Source organism: Cricetulus griseus, chromosome 6 (genome assembly GCF_003668045.3).
Source record: "Cricetulus griseus strain 17A/GY chromosome 6, alternate assembly CriGri-PICRH-1.0, whole genome shotgun sequence".
Lineage (NCBI taxonomy): Eukaryota > Metazoa > Chordata > Mammalia > Rodentia > Cricetidae > Cricetulus > Cricetulus griseus.
The window spans coordinates 153,179,084-153,199,662 of record NC_048599.1 but is presented as its reverse complement, the minus strand read 5'-3'; the positions used below and the strand labels follow the sequence as shown (position 1 = coordinate 153,199,662).

The 20,579-nt window shown below is 51.1% G+C and overlaps 1 protein-coding gene across 2 annotated transcripts in view; it reads right to left on the bottom strand.

Annotated features, from left to right (window-relative positions):
* Shank1 (SH3 and multiple ankyrin repeat domains 1) overlaps nt 1-18,486 on the bottom strand; it is a 44,744-nt gene extending 26,258 nt beyond the window's left edge. For both annotated transcript variants that reach the window (XM_035446620.1, XM_035446621.1), the window contains exons 1-11: nt 18,232-18,486; nt 17,901-18,104; nt 17,412-17,483; nt 14,820-14,928; nt 14,474-14,625; nt 11,619-11,786; nt 11,337-11,453; nt 6,112-6,189; nt 5,828-5,894; nt 5,225-5,555; nt 4,283-4,476 (exon numbers count right to left, since the gene is read on the bottom strand). In XM_035446620.1, coding sequence (XP_035302511.1) covers nt 4,283-4,476; nt 5,225-5,555; nt 5,828-5,894; nt 6,112-6,189; nt 11,337-11,453; nt 11,619-11,786; nt 14,474-14,625; nt 14,820-14,928; nt 17,412-17,483; nt 17,901-18,104; nt 18,232-18,486 — 1,747 coding nt within the window. The remainder of the gene's footprint in view (nt 1-4,282; nt 4,477-5,224; nt 5,556-5,827; nt 5,895-6,111; nt 6,190-11,336; nt 11,454-11,618; nt 11,787-14,473; nt 14,626-14,819; nt 14,929-17,411; nt 17,484-17,900; nt 18,105-18,231) is intronic.
* Nucleotides 18,487-20,579: the final 2,093 nt, after the last annotated feature.

Below are 20,579 nucleotides of genomic sequence, written 5' to 3'. Positions count from 1 at the left end.
TATATGTGAGTTTCCTGAAGCTGAGGAGCAGGTAGGCGTGGGGAGTAGACTGGGTTCTGTGGGATGGTCCTCACTGATTAGGGGCAGGTCTACACTTGGTCCCTGCCTCTCCTGGTTACCATCCACAGCCTAGTCGGGTGTCTCCTCCAAAGCCCTGTGGCTCAGATGGCTGCTCTGGAGACAGCTATGCCCACTCCTACCCCTGCTACTCCCTGACATCTCTGCCCAACTCCTCCCTCTCTGCCATAGAATGCCCTCTTTGCATTCTCCCTCCCCTCCCACAGCTGTAGGAAGTGGCAACTCTCAGCCCTTTAGCAGACATGTCCTTCCACCCATCACCATCCTGCTCCTTGTGGTGTTAAAGCAGAGAGATGGCAAGGAGACCAAGCTCTCATTCCAGGCTAGAACTTGAGAGGGGATAGATACTTTACTATCCTCATTTTAGTGCCAAAGAAACTGAAGCTCAGAGAGCTAATGCCACTTGCCACTTGCCCCTGCCCCAGGTCACAAGGCTAGTTACTGGCATGGCAGAATTTGAACACAAGCCTGTGTGGTTCCAGGAATAAAGCTTTGAGTATCTACCGTGTGCCTGAATTCCCATCCAAGGCCCTCAACACTGTTGCTAATAGCAACAGACACACTGTCTTTTCTGTATCTTTGGTATTTTCCCCAACTCTGCCTGTACTTGGTCCTTCACCTATTTTCCTTCCTCACTTAGTCCTCAACTCTTTCTAGGTCAAGAAGTCTGAAGGCAAGCTGGGGCTGGTAGCACAGGCTAGTCACCCTACGTGCTCAGAAGGCTGAGGCAGGAAGACTGCAAATTCAAGATGAGCCTGGATTGCAGAGTGAGTTCAAAGCCAACCTATGGGACTTAGTGAGATCCTGTCCCAGAATGAAAAAGTCATAGGATTATGAGTATGGCTTAGTGGTAGGACCCCTGCCTAGAATCCCCCAGTGAAGGACTGAGGTGTTGCTCAGTGGTAGCGCTCCTGCCTAGAATCTCCTAGTGAGGTGCTGGGGTGCTGGGGTGCTTAACTTAATGGTGGAATGCTTGCCTCCTGAATTCAATTCCAACCACCGCAAAAAATAAATAAATAAATGAAGGGCTGGAATATGGTTTAGTAGATGAGGTGCCTGTCTCACAAGCATGAGAACTTGAGTTCAAGCCTCCAGAACCTATGGAGAAAGCTGGACATAGTGGCACAAACTGTAATCTCACTGTGGGAAGGTACAGACATGTAGATCCCTGGGGCTTGCTGGCCAGCCAGCCTAGCCTGCTTGGTTCCAGGGTCTCAATAAAGCAAGTTTCTACAGCATAAGCACACAACTATACACATAGCTACACACACACACACACACACACACACACACACTCAAAAATGCTGAGGATCACACTTGAAAAGTCTCCACAGAGCTCAGATGACACTAGGAGTCACCATGAGGTTCCTGAATTCTTCTCCCCACACACCTGCCCCCTCTCCCAAGGATCTGGAGCAATGACATGAAAGGAAGCCTCAGGTCATAGATGCAAGTAGATAGATAATAGGCCATTCAGGGACCTGAGCTCTCAGTTGGTTCTGTCATGCCTGACTGCTTGAGATCAATCATTTGCTTACAAAAACACCCAATGAGCGCCGATCAAGTGTCAGGTACCAGGACAGACAGCTGGACACAACCATGTAGTTCCTGCCCTAGGAGAGCTTCCTGACCATCAGCCCTTGGAGGAACACCTACAAGTGGAATACTGATCAAAGAGACAGAAAAGGCCAGGCATGGGAGGCATATCCTTTATCCCTGGCACTCCAGGGATACAGGAGGATTACTGCAAGTCTGAGGACAACTTGGTCTATAACAGTTAAGTCCCAGGCTCAAGAAAATGGGGAGGTGGAGGTTGAAGCACTGGTTCTATTCTCAGCACCCACATGGTGGCTCACAACTATTGGAAATTCCAGGGGATCTGATGCCCTCTTTTGACTTCCATAGCACTGGGCATGCACATGTTACACATGTATTCATGCAGGCAAAACATACATATAATCTAAAAATAAGGGTTTAAAAAATAGAGAGGTGGATGTGAAGTCAACCCAGCTGTAACACCACCATTGGTTTCCAGGGTTGATTTGGATGATCTGGATGGCGTGGCTGGCTAGCCAGGTGTTCCCTTCCTCTCTCACCATGTGTGTCCCTCCTTAAAGTGCACTCGGTCTAAGAGAATGACCTTCTCACACAGAGGAGAGCCATTTTTCAATCAAGGGTATGTGAGTATTTGCACCCTCCTGACAGAACCTCTAAACGAGCTCTCAGAAATGGAAGTAGGGCTAGAGAGATGGCCCAGTGGTTAAGAACAATTGTGTGCAATCATTAGGGCCAGAGGACAGGACCCAGAGCCCATCTAACAAGCTGGGTGTCCCACGCATACCTATAGCCCCAGTTCTAAGGGGATGGACACAGAGGGAGTGCTGGGACTTGCTGGCTTTCAGTCTAGACTCCGCATCAAAGAAATAAGCAGACAGTGGCCTCCACATTCACACAGGCACAGGCACCTGTATATTCCCACACATACACATAAAAACAAGCACCTTTTTAAATGGAGGCAGGGAACAGAAAATGGTGTCTGGAGAAAGGATAATGAACAAGACATCCAGATATCCTGAAATTCAAAGTACCCTAGTAGCTGAGGACACAAAGAGACCATGGAAGGATTTTCTACATAAATGCTAGAATGTTGAAAACCAAAACATGCTGGTTCATGTATGCCAGCACTCAGGGGGCTGAGACAAGAATACTGCTGACAGATAAGGCAAGTCTTGGCTACAGAGTGAGTTCAAGGCTATGTTGGGCTACAGCATGACACCCTACATCAAGACTGATAGATACATAGATTGCTAGATTAATAGATTGCTAGATATACAGGTACATAAAATAGATATGGCTAATAGATTATAGGCTAGATTAAAAGTTAAATGTTATATACATACATAATAGGTAATACACACACACACACACACACACACACACACACACACACACACACACACACTCTGACCTCCCTATCCTTGTATGCTATGGGAAAACAAACCTCTAAGTTTATAAAAGATCCAGCTTCCTGGATGAGAACCTCTGAACACCTTTCAAGGCCTTCCTCATATCTATGTCCCCTGGAAGGACCCTCCTTGCTTGCCCAGCCATTGCTGGTCTTTTTCTAAGTGCTTATGAGGAGGAAGGTTGGCTCTAACACAGTATTTACAGCAGCCAAAAACTGGACCTAAGAGACTTAGTGACTTTCATGATTCTCCATAAGAGTTTTATTTTAAAGACAATGAGACCAGGGTTCAGAGAAGTTGGTCTAGAATTCTTTCCTCTAAAAAAGAGGTGGTGGGACCAAGATTTGAGCCCAGACAGCCTGCTGCTCAGCTGCTGTACTGCAGGGCTTCTGGATAGATAAGAATTTGGCAGAAAATTATCCTCTATTTGGTATTAATTATATTGCCTTCGACATGGTCCCCTATGTCCAAGGCACCCATTTATGCAGGATGCACACTGACGATGCTATGGAGGCTGCAAGTTGTGGGCTACAGTCACTGCCCTCCGGAGAGACAATCAGGCATTTCAGCACTCAGGAGGTGGGAGCAGGATGACCAGGAGCTCAAAGTAAACCTGTGTTGCTAAGTGAGTTTGAGGCGAGCTTGGGAAACATGAGAGCCTGCCACGAGAAGACAAGCTCCAGAAGCTGAGAAGATGGTCCCGTAGGTAAACTGCTTGTTGTGCAAGCACCAGGGCCTGAGTTTGGATCCCCAGAACCCATACACTAGGCCAGGTACAGCTGTGACTGTCTGTAAGCCACAGCATAGGAAGCCAAGATAGGTGGATTTTCTTGGAGCTTGCTGGGTAGCCAGCCTGGCTGAGTTCAATGAGAGACCCTGTCCCAAAAACCAATGTGAAGAGAAATTGAGGAAGACGCCCAATGTCAACCTCTGGCCTCCACATACATGCTACACACATGCACAAACACCAGCACACACATGTTCCCACAAACATCAAAACACTCTTGCATATATGTGCCTGCACCATAAACAAGCGTACACAAAAAGAAAGAAAATAAGAAGCTCTCATCTAGCCCACCACATATCAATGTTTCTTCAATGCTCAGTCCCCCTCCTCCTCCTGATACTATAGCATATAGTGCCTCCCTTTACTCCAGGCAGAGGGCCTCTCAGGGCTCTCTAAAGTCTCTGGAGTGAATTTCCCCTCACCCTGTACCCACCCAGCCCTGCCCTGTCACCTTTGATCTTCTCGCCTTTACTCAGAGAGATCTCCCCCTCTCCTTGCGCCTGGTATGACTTCACGGCCATGAAGGAGCGTCCGGGTACCGCTGAATAGAGCTTCCTACGTCTGCCTCTGCTTCCCAGGGAGCCCCCAGGGCCCCCTGAGCCCCCAGTTCCCCCAGCTGGCCCTTCTCGGGGTGTCCCGCTGGAGCTGTATACACAGAAGTTGTGAGAGGCAGGGGAGAGTGGAGGGACAGGGCACTTCTGGGGGGACAAGGGTCCTTGGATGGAAGGAAGGCAGAGAATCAGGGTGGGACAGGGATTGAGTGCTTTTCCAAGTTCTGGTGTCCTTGGGAGGCCAGCTGCTCCCCATCTCCTGTCTTTAGGCTCCCAGTTCCACCCCTCCCATGGCCTGCACAAGCAGTCTGATTCAGCTTCCTGAACCTGTGCTGGTACATTCTCCCAGCTCATGAGCTTTCAGTGACTCCTAGCTTCCTCCTGGGGCAGGTCCAAGGCCACAGCCAACTGTTTCCAGCCTTCTCCACTTCCTTGGGATCTGGGGCACATCTCATGGACCTCCCTCTTTTCCTAGCATCCTTACCATAGAACAGTCCCTTCTGCTCCCTCAGCTCCCAGCTTCTCCTCCCTGAACTCCTGAATAGCGTTGGACATTGTTCCCAAAGTCCCTGCCCGCCCCAAGCCCCTCTTCTTGCTCTCTTTCCTCTCTCCCTACCCTGCCATCTGTCTATTCTCAAAGGCTGCAGGCTTTTTCTTCTAGTGTCCTATCTCATCCCATCCATGCCAGGAGTGAGGTCAAGCATCCCTAACACCCTCTTTTTGCCCATGAGACAATTAGTAGGGGGACCTACCACTCTTGGGACAGGAGGTAGGCAGCTGGGTTGGCTGTGTGGGTGCTAGAATTGCCAGGGCCAGGGGCTGGGGGCCTGAGTCCTACCTACCTGGGCCGGCCTCGAGGCTGTCTCTTGGCATCTTCAGGATGTCTCCCTCGGGATGGGGAACGTGCCCGGGCACCTCGGGGGCTGCTGGCACTTCGGAGGGTCCCACTACTGAGCTTAGTGCTGGGGGCTGAGGGCTGTGACTGGCCCTGGGGTCCTGAGGTAGGGCCAGGGGTCCCAGATGATGAGGCCCCTGGGGCTGAAAACACCATCCAATCGGGCAGCGCCATGCTTGTGTCACTGTTAGCTCGAAGCAGCGCTGGAGGTACAGTCAGCCCTGCGCCTGGGGGTCCCCGACGCCGGGCTGCATACTTGGGGGACTCCTGGAAGGGTACTGAGATTGAACAGTGGTGATCAGGGGCAGACAGGTAGGATGGGGAAAAAGAGGCAGATAGGGACCATGAGGGCAAGAGGTGGTGGAAGAGACAGAAAGGTAAAGAAAGTGGGTGTAGGAATGACACTGAGTCATTCCCCCACCACTCCTTGGACAACTTTGGAACTTTGAGGAGTCTGAGTCCCACCCTGACACCCGTCAATCAGGACACAACTCTGTAATCCCAACATGAACCCTCAGTTCCTCCTTCAGTCCAACTCCTTTCCACTCACCCACATCCTGTTCCCGATGGTTACGAATCAGTTCCCCCAGCTCAAAATTCCCAGCAATCACAGCCACCTGTAGGAGAGGCACAGGGAAGTAGATGCTCAGTAGAGAGCAAGGACAGGAGCCCTCTTGAATTCCTCTAACACAGCCTTCCACTCAATCAACCTGCCTTCCACTCCACTGGCCCGGCCTCTCCCTTCTCCCAGACCATGCTCCCCTCTTGTTCCCTTAGCCCTCTGTGTCCCCTCTCTCAGTCCCTGCAACTGCCTATTAACCCCGAACCTCAGACCTGGAAGGGTGTCTGTCCGTTATTATTTTTCACATCCTTGTTTGCTCCACGATAAAGGAGGATCCTGGCACAGGTCTCCTGAGAGTGACAGCCAGTGGTCCAGGAGGAAAGGAAAACGCATGGTTAAGTAAGTTGGCATGAGTAACACAGCTGTTAGCTGGAGTCTTCAGAAACAGTCTGACCTAAACTAGCACTACCCAGGACAGCTGTCTCTCGACAATGTAACTCACTCTTTAAAGTGGCAGTGGGGGGGGGGGATGGACTATGTATATAAAATACACTGGGAAGCGAGGCCTGGCGGCTCACCTCTGTCATCCTACTTTATCTGAGAGCTTAAGGCAGAAGAATTATAAGGTCAAGACCAGCTTGGGCCACTTAGCAAAATGCCATCTCAAGATAAAAAGTAAAAACTGAGCTTGTGATGTAGACCAGTGTTGGAGCCCCTGTCTAGAATTCCCCAGTGAGGGGCTGGGGTGTTGCTCAGTGTAGGCTGCCTGCCTAGCATGTGCAAAGTTCTGGGTTCAATCTGCAGCACTGCAATGTATAAATAAGGAGTTTCATGGACCTAGAATGCAAAAAATATACCTCTAGTAATTTTATGTTGATTCATATTGAAGTAACACTTCTCTGGTATCTACCACCAGATTCCAGCAGCTGTCTCCTGCTAATGGGGTTAGGCTCCAGATGTGGCTAAGACAGAAGCACCCTGGGCTCTGTGAAGGGCTTCTTGTCTTGTGTGCCAGGAACTGAGCTTCAGAAGGAAGCTCACTGAGTGGTCTGATAGAAATCACTGCACTTATCTCTCTGCATCGTTCAAGGTCATGTGGCTAGTGACTGATTGACCTCAGATTCCACTCCAAGTCTGTATTTGTGCATGTGTGTCTGTGTATGAGAATGACACGTGTATGATGTGTGTATGTGTTCCTGTGGAGGTCAGAAGACAGTGCTGCTTTCCACCTTGTTTGAGACAAGGTCTCTTGTTTGATGCTATGTCAGGCTAGCTGGAGGGATTTCCCTGTCTCTATTTCCCATCTCCCTGTAGGAGCAGTGGGATTACACATTCATGCTACCACGTGGGTTTTTACATGGGTTCTTGGGATTTGAACTTAGGTCCTCATGCTTGCATGAAAATGCTTTAAGCTCCAAGCGATCATCCCCAGTTCCCTGAATAGTACACACAGCATAAAGGGTAGAAGTCAGGTGGGAGACAGTGGGGGACATAAACACCCCCATCAGTCACTTAGCACTCCCATCACTCTCTGAGCTAAACCAGGTCTCTGAAATGACCCGAGAGGCCTCACACAAACAACCGGCTTGGCTCTCCCACCCTAACCTCAATACCTATCACATCCCTTGCTCCAGCTATGCTGGTCACTTTCCCATAGCAGGTATGCTTCCTCTCAGGGGCGTTCTAACAGCAACTCTTTTCCAAGAGACTTTCCCTCCTTGTCCTGTCTTTTGCCGTCTGCTCAGGGTGGGGTCTTAGGACAGCCTGACACTAGCTGTTGCAGCCTGAGCTAGCTCTAATGCATGGCAACCTTCCTGCTCAACCTCCTGAGTGCTGGCAGGAGTTTGTTCATATACCGCTTTCTCCTTATCTCTGACTCTCTTGCATGGATGAGTATTCTTCAAAGCCAATATTAACCCATTTCTTTCAAAACACTGTATGCCAGACATCCCATATTCTACATTATGTCTTCTGTGGTAGGTCACACAGAGGCACAGTTCTATCTGTGATACCAACCTCCTACTACAGTGTCCAGCCCACAAGGACTGCCCAGGAACACTTACTCAATGGGGGAATGTCATCTGGCCTTTGTGTTGGCCCTGACAAACCCACATTGGCTTGCAGTTCTACTCCACTTTGGCTGAATTCACGAGTGAATTCATGAGTACATCTTTAATACACCTTCTATATAGGAACCCCTTTAAGGTATACATTTTACTGGATACAGGCCTGTTCTATAGAATGGGATCAGAGCAGGCAACATTTGAGCATAAACCCTTGCAGTCAGTTACAGAAGCAGGTGGTGTGTGACCCTGGCCTTCAGATCCTAATGTTTGTCTATCTGGGTCTGACTGCTAACATCACTTTCTGGATGGCAAAGCAAATCTAGTTTGAGTTCTGGTTGTGTTGTGTGCAAGCATGTATAGCCATGTATTCCCATGCTGTCAAACATGTATGTTTTGCATGCTTTTACAATCCCCCCACCATAGCCCACCTCGAGGGGCATGGGTTATAGTGGGGTTCACAAGCTCCATGTCTGACCAAGTTTAAATGTCCACATTTTAGTGAGTAGCTCCCTCCACTGGGCGCCTAGAGAATCTTGTATTTATTTACAAACTAGCACTTATCTCATGGGATTGCAATTATTTGTTTAAATATTCACCAAACCAAGAGCTTTCTTTCCCTTCCCTGAGGCTGGCACCATTTCTGATTCGTCTCTTTTCCTCAGAACCTGGCACCAAGCACACAGTAGGTGCTAAAGAAATTCACTTGGAAGAAATGGAGACGGAGGATGTGGAGCTATCAATCAAAATTCATTTGCTCAAGTCACTCAATTATTCATTCATCTGTTGAGTCATTCAATCTGTCAAAAACAGCAGCCACCTGCCAAGAGTCCTGAGCCCAGAGCTGTGCACAGTTCAGGTGGAGACCCACAGCCCCATCATTCATTCAATCAGTCATGCATTCATTCATCTCTCACTGCACACAATGGCATCAGGAATACTGTTTCTGAGGGCTTGGGACAGAGCAGTCTGTGAGATTCTGTCCCGGTTTTGAGAGAGACTCACAGTGTAGGACTGGTCCACCAGCAGGGGCTACATGTTCATACCACTGGGCCAAGATGACAGACAGCAAAGGGTGATGGTCAGACCCAGCTTAGATAGGTGGATGGATGGACAGATGGATATATGAATAGATGGATGGATGGGTACAGGGATAGATTCATGGATGCAAAATAATTACTATTTTCTGGGGGTTTGGTGCAGAATCAGAATCTACCAGAATTTGTCCCAACCCTTGAGAGGCTCACAGCCTAGGGACCTTTGCCAGCAGGATGGATGGGTGGGTAAATGTACGAGTGGACAGACAGATGGACAGATGGGTGGATGGATGGATGGATGGATGGATGGATGGGTAGCTGGGTGGATGGTTAGATGAACTGGTATATGAAGAGACAGATGAACAGATAGATGGGTGTATTAATGGATGGATAAATCAGTGTGCGGATGGATGGATGGATGGATGGATGGATGGATGGGTTGTTGGGTGGGTGAGTGGGTGTGTGAATAATTGTGTATATGTGTGTGTGTGTGGTAGGTGGGTGTACTGACGTCCATAGGTAGCATGTTGGCTAGGATAAGCACAGAGAAGACTGGGTTGAGAAGTGGAAGATGAACTCACATTTGCTAAGCATCTATTCGATCTGATAGCAAGCAGAGTGTTCACTTGCTTGATCCTTTGAAGGATATTCATGACTGACCCATTTCACAGATCGTGGGAGCTAAAGTAGGGGAGCTAAAGAAGGCAAAACAATATGCTCATCTGGCCCTCTTTGGGGAATAGTGGATGCTGTATAATTCTCTGTACTCAATTTTCCCTGCTCAGATGAATGCCAGCCTTCTGACCGCATCCTGGCAATTGACACTGGCGATGATACTAATAATAACAATTATTATCACGGCTGTCTTCTAGGGATGAATACTTAATGTACACAATCACTCATCCCTTTCAATCAGCTGACATGATTCTCATTTCGGGGAGGACAAAGCCCCAGAAAGTGGAAGGCGCTTGTTCAAGGGTCTTCCTGGGTGTGGGGGGCTGGGGCTTTTTCTCTCCCCACCAAGCACCTGCCTCAGAGCCAGAGGTCCTGGCACAGAGGCCTGCATAAGGAGCAGTAGAGAAGGCAGTAGTACTTGGGAAGGAAATGCCAGCACCATGTTGCTGGGTTTGAGGAACACCAGTCATCTCTTGGCGTTGAGCATTCTGCTCACTGCCACAAGGCAGCACTTGGATACCCGCCATATCCCCAGCACTGAGAGTTCTCAGGAGGCAGAAGGGGCTGGGGCTGTTTTGGAAGACTTCCTGGAGGAAGGGAGGGCAGATCAGCAAGTGCTGCCCTCCCTACCCTGAAGCCCCCCAAGCAGCTCTTCAAGGACAAGAATCTCAGAAAACCTGGGGAGAGAAGAGGCTGCAGCTCCAAGGGGCCTGGCTCACCTGGAGTCTCTTGGTACTCAGATGGCAAAGGGGTCTTAGCCCTTGCTGGCAGCTGTCCCACTTGGGGAGACCCTTGCCTCCTTTATACAGCCCATCTTTCCCCAAAATTCCTGGAGAGGGACCCTCCACAAAACATTACTGAATATACAATATCCCCAGGCTGTACTTTTCTCATTCCTCTGCCCCCTGCAAAGGCTCCACCTGCTCAGCCCCTTGTCTTTTACACAGCTGTGCTCCCCTCCCGGAGCACTCTTTTTTCCCTCATTTGCTCCTGCTGTCTTGACATCATTCAGAAAGCCACCTCCACCCAACTCCAAACACGGCTCCCAAGGGAACATGATTCTCCATAACTTTACTGAGCACCCAGGATTAGACCAGAAGCTCAGTATAAAGCTTGGAGCCAGACACAGAGGAGAAGCTTATTAAACTCAATGGACAGATGGGTGGATGATGGCTGGCTGGCTGGAAGGTGGGTAGGTGGATGGATGGATGGATGGATGGATGGATGGGAGATGGGTGGGTAGGTAGCTGGGTAGACAAAGATATGGATAAGTGAGTGGATAGGTAGATGGATGATGACTGGATGATGGATGAGTGAGTAGGTAGGTGGATGGATAAGTGGATAGGTTTGTAGATAGGTGGGGGTGGATTATAGATGGATGAGTGGATGAATGAGTAGACAAGTAGATGTACAGAGGGATGAATTTGTAGATGTATAGATGAATGGGTGGAGGACAGATGGATGAACGAGTGGGTGGCTAGATGGGTGGATGATGGATGAATGAGTGGTGGATGGATGGATGGATGGATGGATGGATGGATGGATGGAAGGATAGATGGGTGGATGATGGATGAATGGGTGGTGAGTGGATGGATGGATGGATGGATGGATGGATGGGTAGGTAGGTGGAAATGGTGAATGAACAGAAGTTGTAGGAGGCTTGAGTGAACTTGTGTGAAGCATAGGCCTTTGAAGGGGCAGATGGATGTTGCTTGGGCTGACCTTGTTGTAGAGGGCACAGATGTGCAAGGCTGTGTTTCCTGAGGCATTCTGGGCTCCAGGCTCAGCCCCATAGAAGAGCAGGTGTTCCAGGTGCTGAGAGTGGCCCCGTTGGCAGGCCTGGAGGTACAGGGAGTGCGTAAGCCTGATTATACCTCATCTGAATCCTTCCAAGGCTCTCTTCCTTGAGGTCAGAGATCTGCACCCACATCCCCTCTCTGTAAGGAACTCTGCCATCTCTTTCGCATCCCAGCCCCTTGGATGCTTTGTACTAAATCTGAATACCTGGTGGATTTCCTGCCAGCCGTTCTCATCTGCAATGCCCAGTTGGGCCCTGTTGTACAGAAGTAGCTCGCAGCAGCGGGGGTCGCCCCCCACCATAGCTGTGTGGAACAGGGGTGTCAGCCCTCGGCGGTCCTTGTAGTTGGGAGAGCCCCCAAGGTCCAGAAGTGCCTAAGGAGGACAGATAACTCAGGAAGAAAGGACAGATGGCAGCTCTAATTCCAAGGGGTTGTTAGGGAGGTGAGCCTTGAATGACCCATGCAGGCTCATACCTGTCTCATTTCCACTCCAATCTCTCCCTCTCTCTCTCTCTCTCTCTCTCTCTCTCTCTCTCTCTCTCTCTTTCTCTCTCTCTCTGTGTGTGTGTGTGTGTGTGTGTGAGTGTGAGTGTGTGAGTGTGTGTGTGTGTATGCGAGCATACACAAGCGCAAATAGAGGAGGCAAGGGCTAAATATATCCCTCAATTGCTCTCCACTTTATTTTTTGAGACAGAATCTCTCCCTAAACTTTAAGCTCACCAACTGGGATAAGAATAGCCGGCCAGCAAGACCCAGGAATCCTTCTGTCTACCTCCCCAGCACTGAGATCACAGGCACACGCCACCACTCTGCTTTTCTGCTTGTGTGCTGGAGATGGAACATGGATCCTCATGCTTGCTTAGCAAGCACTCCACTGGCAGAGCCACCTCTGCAGCCCCTCCGATAGTCTCACAGACTTTGAGCCAGACTTTGTCCCCAGTCTGCATGAGTCCTAGTCCTTAAGAACAATGAGAAGGGACTGGAGAGATGGCTCAGAGGTTAAGAGCACTGAATGCCCTTCCAGAGGTCCTGAGTTCAATTCCCAGCAACCACGTGGTGACTCACAACCAACCGTTATGAGATCTGATGCCCTCTTCTGGTGTGCAGATATACATGGAAGCAGAATGTTGTATACATAATAAATAAATAAAATCTTAAAAATAAAATAAAAGAACAATGAGAAGGCAAGGCAGGTGCCTCCAGAGGACTCGCTTACTCTGACATGCAGCTCAGCCTTTTGCCAGCGGGTGACTTTTGATGGGCCTCTCAATTCATGGCATAGTTGTAGGTAGGGAAAAGAGATGGAAGGATGGGATCTAAGTTTAAGAATGCCCTGACCAAGTATGGGAGCACTACACAGACTGCCACAAAAGAAAGCCTGGGGTGAACTCAAATATTGAGCCAGACTCCTTGAGGTTGAGAGTTCTAGGGGAAAGAGACAGGGTAAAAAAGAGGGGAAGAGTTTAAGCTTGTATAAGAACAAGTATTGACAGCTGCCCCTGTGTAGAAAGCCCTACAGCAGCCCTGTGTGGAAGGACACTACAATGCACTGTCTCCAGTGGTGTCAAGTCCAGGGAAGTGCGATTTTAGTTTTATTCAATTTTAATTAATTAAAATATAAACAGCCTGGTGTGGCCAGTGGTTAAGGGACTTCATAGTAAAGATCTAGAATCACACACACAGAGAGAGGTACATGGAGAGTAGCCATTGGTTCTGGCAATAAACAACAATCCTTCATGCCAAGTGTTTGGCTACTCCAAGGGCTCTTAGGGAAAGATTTTGAGCTGGGGCATCTGTGAATATGGGTGTGCCTCCATCTTTGGGAGCAGCGTATCCTGACCTGACTTATGCAGAGAGAGGGATCGAGTCATCTGGTAGAGGCAGATGAGAAATAAGACTGCATGCAAGGGCTGTGGGGTGGTAGTGGACAGCTCCGTGAGTAAAGTGTTTGCCATGCAAACATGAAGACCCGAACTTGGTTTCAATAATCCATGTGAAAAACTGTTGTACAGTTGCACAGTGGAGAGGCAGAGACAGGTGGATTCCTGGGGCTCACTGGCCAGCAAGACTAGTCAATTTAGGGAGCCCTATGTACCAGTGAAAGCCTCATCTGGAGAAACATGGCAGCTAGTTTCTGAGGACTGATAGCTAAGGTTGTCCTCTGACTGGCACAATTGTACATGCCAGCTCATGGGTTACACAAATATGCACCTGTGTGTGTACATGCATACATGTGCCCGGGCACACATGCACACACACACACACAAAAAAAAAAAAAAAAAAAAACCTGCACAGAATTTGTTCTGTGCATTTTGTGGGCACATAGGGCTTATTTGTTTGGGAAAGTATATTTTGTTTCTTTGTTGAGATGCCCAGGCTAGCCCCAAACTCACTATGTAGTTAAGATTGACCTCACATCCCTCTTCCTCCTTCCTCTATCTCCCAAGTGCAGAGACCTCAGGCTTGTGCCTCCACACCTGGTTTTAGGGAGATTTTTTTTGTGTGTCTTAGGTATGAGAAGAGGACACTGGATTTGGCTTGAGAGAATGAATGTGTTGGGAGGTGAAGGGCTGGGCTAGGAAGGATGAATGGAGGGGCAAATCCAGGGTGTGCACGGAGATGGTCTCCCAGAGGAGCAGGGATTCATTCTCAGCGTTCTAAGGACTTTAAGGGTAGGTACTTTAGGGAGGTAGAGGAAAGGGGGACATTCTGAGTGTCCAGGGAGGGTGCATTAGTGAACCTACCTGGGCTGAGTCACAACCAGCTTGTAGACTAAGCTGGGGGCACCTGGAAGACTGACAACAGGAACTGTGGTATTGTCAGTGTGCAGAAACGGGTTTTGTGGTGGGGACACAGAGGTACTATTTGGGTTGGAGGGCAGTGGGATTGGGTCTCACGTAACCTAGGCCAGCCTTGAACCCCTGAATGCTAGGATTGCAGGAGCGTACATCAGACCTGGCTGACGAGGAATTCTTTTGAACAGAAATGAAGGAAGTAGGGTTGGAGAAATGAAGGTAAAGAAGAAAGGGTCCCACCATCTGGGGATTATAGTAGCCTCACCGTGAGTGCCAGGCAGTGCCGAGCACATGCAGCCTTGTGTAGCGCTGTCATGCCATCCCGGGCCCTGAAGTCTATGTGAGCCCCACCCAGGCACAGCGTTCGAATCACCTCTACTGAACCTTCAGTCTGGGCCGCCAGGGTCAAAGGTGTCTCTGAAGGGCAAGAGAAGACCTTCAGAGGCAGGACTTTTGGCCCCTGCCTCTTAGACACCACCCCTGGTTTCCCAGCTCAACCCTCTACAACCTTTGGTCCCTCAGCCTCAGCCTCTGGGGTTGAGGTTTGTCCCTGGCCTTTCTACCCAAACTGCTCTTCACCCCAATCTGTCAGGGCCCATGCATCTTCCTACCTCCTGAATCTGAGTCATGGTAATTGGGGTCCAGCCCCTTGTCCAGCAGCCTCGCCACCTTGTCAGACGTCCCAAGCTGCACATATTCCAGGAACTTCTTCAACCCCGTCTGAATCATGCACAAAGACAGACAGGGGGATCAGGGAGATCAGGGGGTCAAGTGAAGAATGCAGCAATCAGAGATAGCATCGCCTGGCAAGAAGGAAGTCTGGTGTGGTGGGTCATGCCAGTCATCTTGGCACTCAGGGGCAGAGACAGGAGGATGATGAGTTCTAGGCCTGCCTGGGCTACACAGTGAGACCCCGTCTTAAAAGTAATATTCTAAAATAGAAGGGTATGGTAATTTGTGTGAAAATGACTCCTCTAAGGCTCACTGGGAGTGGCATTATTGGAGTAGGTGTGGCTTTATTGGAGGAACTGTGTCACTGGGGGCAGGCTTTGAGGTTTCAGAAGTTCAAGCCAGGTCAAGTGGCTCACTGTCTCTTTCTTCTGCCTGCCAATTGGGATGTAGAACTCACAGCTACCTCTTCAGCACCATGTCTGCCTGTGTGCTGCCATGCTTCCCACCATGATGATAACGGACTTAACCTCTGAAACCGTAAGGTAGCATCAATTAGATGTTTTCCTTTATAAGAGTTGCCGTGGTCATGGTGTCTCATCACAACAATAAAATCCTAACTAAGACAAAATGGAACTGTGAACTATGTTGAGATCCATGCCGATGACACGTGTTCTTGAAGAAATGTATCTGTAATGCTACTGTTTCAATGTACAATCCACAAGAAAATAATTAAAACATCGTGGTTTGGGGGAGGCAAGATGGCTTACTCGTAAAGGTACTGGCAGCCAAGCCTGCCAACCTGAATTTGATCTCCAAAACATGCATGAGAGGAGAAAACTAAGCTCTAGAAATTATCCTCTGACCTCCACGTGTGAGCAATAACATGAACATGCCATCTCCACCCCACCACCAGTCACACACAGTAATAAATAAATAATGCAATTTTAAAGAGATAACACAGGAGCTAGAGAAATGCCTTAGCTATTCAGAGCACTTGCTGCTCTTACAAAGGACCCCAGTTCAGTTCCCAGGACCAACCAATGGCAGGTAATTCCAGTTCCAAGGGGATCTGGTGTTTCTAACTTCCTTGGGTACCTGCATTCTCATGTGCATACCCACACACAGACATACACATACACAATTAAAAATAAAATAAATCTTTAAAAAAAGATACAGTGGGATTTTTGCACGGTTTTTGCAGTGTGACTCAATTCACACCTGTCACATGTACAAAAGAGTTGCACATGGCCACTGTGGATGGCACAGGTAGCGAGGGGAAAGGCGTGGAGGGGAGGGAATAAGTGGGAGGATGGTGTGGTGCAGAGGAGCTTTGGGAGGCGGGGGAGAGGGGAATTCTTTCCATTGAATGTCAAGACATTGTTTCCCTCTGGCCACATCAGCCTCCTAACTTCCTCACAGCTCCTTGGGGACCAGGGCAGACACAGGGGAGATATCAGCCAAGGTCTGGAGGGAAAGAACCCAACAGAATAAATGTGTCTGGCAAGGCAAGGCAAGGCAAGGCAAGGCAAGGCAAGGCAAGGCAAGGCAAGGCAAGGCAAGGCAAGGGAGAGTCTGTGCTTGATGGAGACACAGGCTATAGGCCTGGGGCACTGTGGTGTCTATGAAATACTCCCTAGGCAGGAGATGGACTGAGGTAGGGTAAAAGAAGGGCCCTAAGTGCTTCTGAGCAGAAAGGCAGAATTAAAAGAATGGGGTGAGCCGGGTGCTGGTGGCGCACACCTTTAATCCCAGCACTCGGGAGGCAGAGGCAGGCGGATCTCTGCAAGTTCGAGACCAGCCTGGTCTACAAGAGCTAGTTCCAGGACAGCCTCCAAAGCCACAGGGAAACCCTGTCTCAAAAAACAAAAACAAAAACAAACTAAAAAGAATGGGGTGAAGGGCTAGGAGTAAAGTGCTTGTCCCGCAAGCATGAGACCCTGAGTTTGTCTCCCTAGAACCCACATAAGAAAGCCAGGGGTGATGATGGTGTGCACTTGTAATGCCAGTACTGGGGAGGTGGAGACAGGCACATCCCTGGGGCTTCCTGGTCAGCTAGTCTGACCTACATGGTGAGCCTCGGACCAGTAAAAGACTGTCTTAAAAATAAGGTGGGGCCAGTGAGATAGCTCATCAGGTAAAGGTGCTTACCACCAGGCCTGGCCTGACCACCTGAGTTACATTCCCAGGACCCATATGGTGGAAAAAGAAAATTGACTCCCCCAAAATTGTTCTCTGGCCTCCACGTGTGCACCCATCCACTCACTCCACCGCCGCCACCACCACCTCCCTTACAAATGCACACAACAGGCACAGATGGCATTGGTCTGGGCAGGACAGGACACAGAGGGAAGTGGGGAGGGGTTACGATGGAGACAAACAGGCATCTCCAAACAGGATTCAATGTTAAATGGAGGACTTGGTGTAACTGAGGAGTTGGCAGAGGGGAGGGTTTATGGGCAAAGACTGGAAAAGAAGGCCATGGACAGAGTGCTCTGGGTGCAGCGTGGCACACCCAGGGGAGGTACTCTCACCTTTGTGTGCAATTTGGCCAGCTGTTTCTCATCCAGGTTGGTCTGTTTATAGACTCGGGTCTTGTAGCGGAACTGAGACCAGGAGTGGAGTATGAAGAGACACAGACTTGTAATTAGATTCTTTGTTGGGGAATAATGTCTGATACTCCTCCCTTCCTCCCAGATGAGTTCAGGGTTAGCATAGAAATGGCCCCTGTAGGGCGACTTTTCCAAGAGTACTAGATCATCAAGGTCTGTTGAATTATAACCCCTATCTTGCAAGTGTAACCCACACACGGAATGTTCTAGAATGACTACTGTAGCTGGGATTCCTGTCCAGCTGATGGCATAAGGAAGGGAAGGAATGCCATCTGAGGCAACTCAGCTGGTGATTTGGACTCAGGATCCCATGAGTTCTCGGGACATCTTGAAGAGCCCACTGGGGTTCTCTTGGCATCAGAGTGGACGTGTTCCAGGGCACGACTTCTGTTAAGTGTTCTGGAGCCTCACCTCCAGGTAGGGTACCCCTTTCTCAAAGGACTGGGGGTACTCTCTTAGCAGCCTCTCCTCTTCCAGGAAGTTGGCATCCCGGCCTGAGGTGGCCGGCTGGAACAGTCCGTAGTTAAGCACATCCTGTAAGCTCTCACTCAGGGCACAGAGGACTTGCTGTTTGGCTGTCCAGATGGTGGCATCAGGGTTGAAACGCAGGCATTTCTGGTGGGAGATAGGATGGCCAGGTTGGGTTAATTGTCTGAGGGTTGAGGGTAGGTTGAAAAAGGGGTAGAGCCGGGAGTAGGGGTGGGGAAATAGCCTTGGTCAATGTGGCTGTCAGCTGACTCACCGTCTGGTGCAAGTCAGGGATGCCAATCCTGAAAACCATCATGCTGAAGTGGGCGTCGTCTGGGACAGACATGGAGCGTCCCTGGAGGCCTCGGGCAGAGGCCAGGTTACCAGGTGCTCCACTGCCCCGGCCCCGGGTCCCCTGGGGGCCTCTCCCTGGCCCGTCTGGGGAGCTGTCGGATTCTGAGCCCCCCTCGGGACACTCGCTGGCACTGTGGCGTTCCTCGTCCTCGCTTGTCGCGGGGCTGTGGGTCATCGTGGGGCCACGGGGCGACGGGGGACAGCAGCATCACAGGCAGCTGGGCAAGGCAAAGGTGACCCTCAGCATAGTGCCACTCAGAAGCTACCAATACCATTCAGTGACAGGCACCGTGGCAGCCTGTTCCCTCTGCCTTGGGAGGCAAGGGAGAGTAGGCGTACCCTCAGACCTCTGCACAGACAAGCTCACACCACCTCTTCAGCCTTCTTGGTACCCTTCTCCTCCCTGTCCTTGGCCCCGCTTGCAGCCCCCACCCCCCTGCGCTCCACTTTGCTGCTGACCCAGTGTGTCCCAGAAATCACAGAATCACCACGGGAGCTACTGGCCCACTTTGTCAAGCCACAGAAAATGAAGCTAAAATTAGCTAAGGACAGACAGGTGGACCAATCCACCCCGGCATCCTGCCCTCCTGGCCAGAGCCTGGCCTCTTCACCCCAGGGAGGTTGAGAATGACTTTTATAGTAAAGGCGAGATGGAGGTGTGAGTTTTGAGCCTGGGGCAGCAGGAGGTGCCCGAGAGCTGGTGACTTCACTGAAGTGTGGCTGACCACATGTTTGGAGGGCTGCTGCTGGGGAATGAGCTGTCCCTGGAGGGGATCAAGGGACACAAATGTGGGTGGATGTGCAGAAAAGAGAAGTTCCCCTGAGCTGTGCCCAAGGGACCTATGAGAGGTTACTGGGGCATGTGAAGAGGATATGTGGGTGGATAAGGAGGCTGGCCCTGGCTGGACCGTCCAGGTGACAAGCTGTGGTGGCCTGGGTGGGTGTGGGCAGCTGTGGATGACCTGTGGGTGTGTTTCAGGACTGGCACAGCAGGGTGGGTGGGTTGGCACTGTTTGGCACTGGTGGCTCCACCGAGGAGAACTTGGATTGGGTGGGGAGGCTGGGGAGGAGGCTAAGAAGTAACTGCAGCAATATGGGGGACCAGGCGATGGGGAGGGTCGTCCCTCTCAAGGTGGCCTACTGAGGGGTGGCTCCTTTCCAAATGCGGTCCTTCTCTCTCCTCTTCACCACCCCCCACTCCCCACTCTAGAACCGGAAAGCAGAATGTCTGGTCTGGTCCCTCCCACCCCACACCAGGCCCGGCTCCTGCACCGTTGCCATGGAGATGGGAAGCAGTGGAGGGTACTGCTGACTTTGGGGGAGTGGGGATGGGCTGGGGGGAGGAGGGTTGGGGAAGGAAAACGAAATGTTTAAGGAAGAGAGTTCCAAGAACTGTAGGCGAGCAGGCGTCTAACTGCGGGCTGAGGACCCCTCCCCCTCGTGGGGACCGAGCTCCGAAGTGCCCCCTCCCCGCGTCAGGTATCTGGCCTGGTTGCCCCACCCGTCCGGCTCCGGAGGAGACTCCGGGCCTCCAGCTCAGTCCGCTGATTGCCCTACACCACCTCCCGACTGTCAGTGTGACCTCAGCCACTCCCCCTCAGCTGACCCTGGCTGACATCCCCTCTGCAGCCCCAGCTCTACAAGAACTGGGTGGCAGGTGGGATGAAAGGTCAGCAAGGGCCGGACCCCCATAGCGCGGGCTCCACTGCCCCAACACCCAGGACAGCTCGGCCCCTCCCCCTCCGGCCTCGAGGGAGGGAGCGGGCACACTCCGCCGGGGCGGCATGAATCAAAAGCTCGGCGGCTAAGAATAGCTGGCACGCAGCTGGTACCGAGACGGGCTGAGGAATCGGCAAGGGGGGGGTGGCGATGGGGAGAGAGGGGGTGCCCTGCGAGGCTGCTGGGGGACAGGGGACGGCTGGCGAGGCCAGGAGCCGGGCCCCGGGAGAATGAATGGAGGTGGAGGAAGGCGGGAGCCGGAGCTGAGGCAGGAAGGTTGATGAGGGGACAGCCCCAGGTCAGAGAGGGAGCTGGGGCTGGGGGCGGGAGCAGAGGGGGCGCGCCGGCCCGAGGAGAAGGGACCGGAGGCGCGATGGGCACGCGAGGCGCGAGTGGGAAGGAACTGGAGTCGCCTGGAAGGGGCGGCGGGTCTGGGCGGCGTGGGAGGCTCTGGCCCAGACCCTGGGCTTGAAGGGGTTGGGCACCAGGGTGACCTAAGGGAGGGGCCCAGGTGCGCCAGGGTGGGCGAGGCGGGGGAGTGGCCGAACA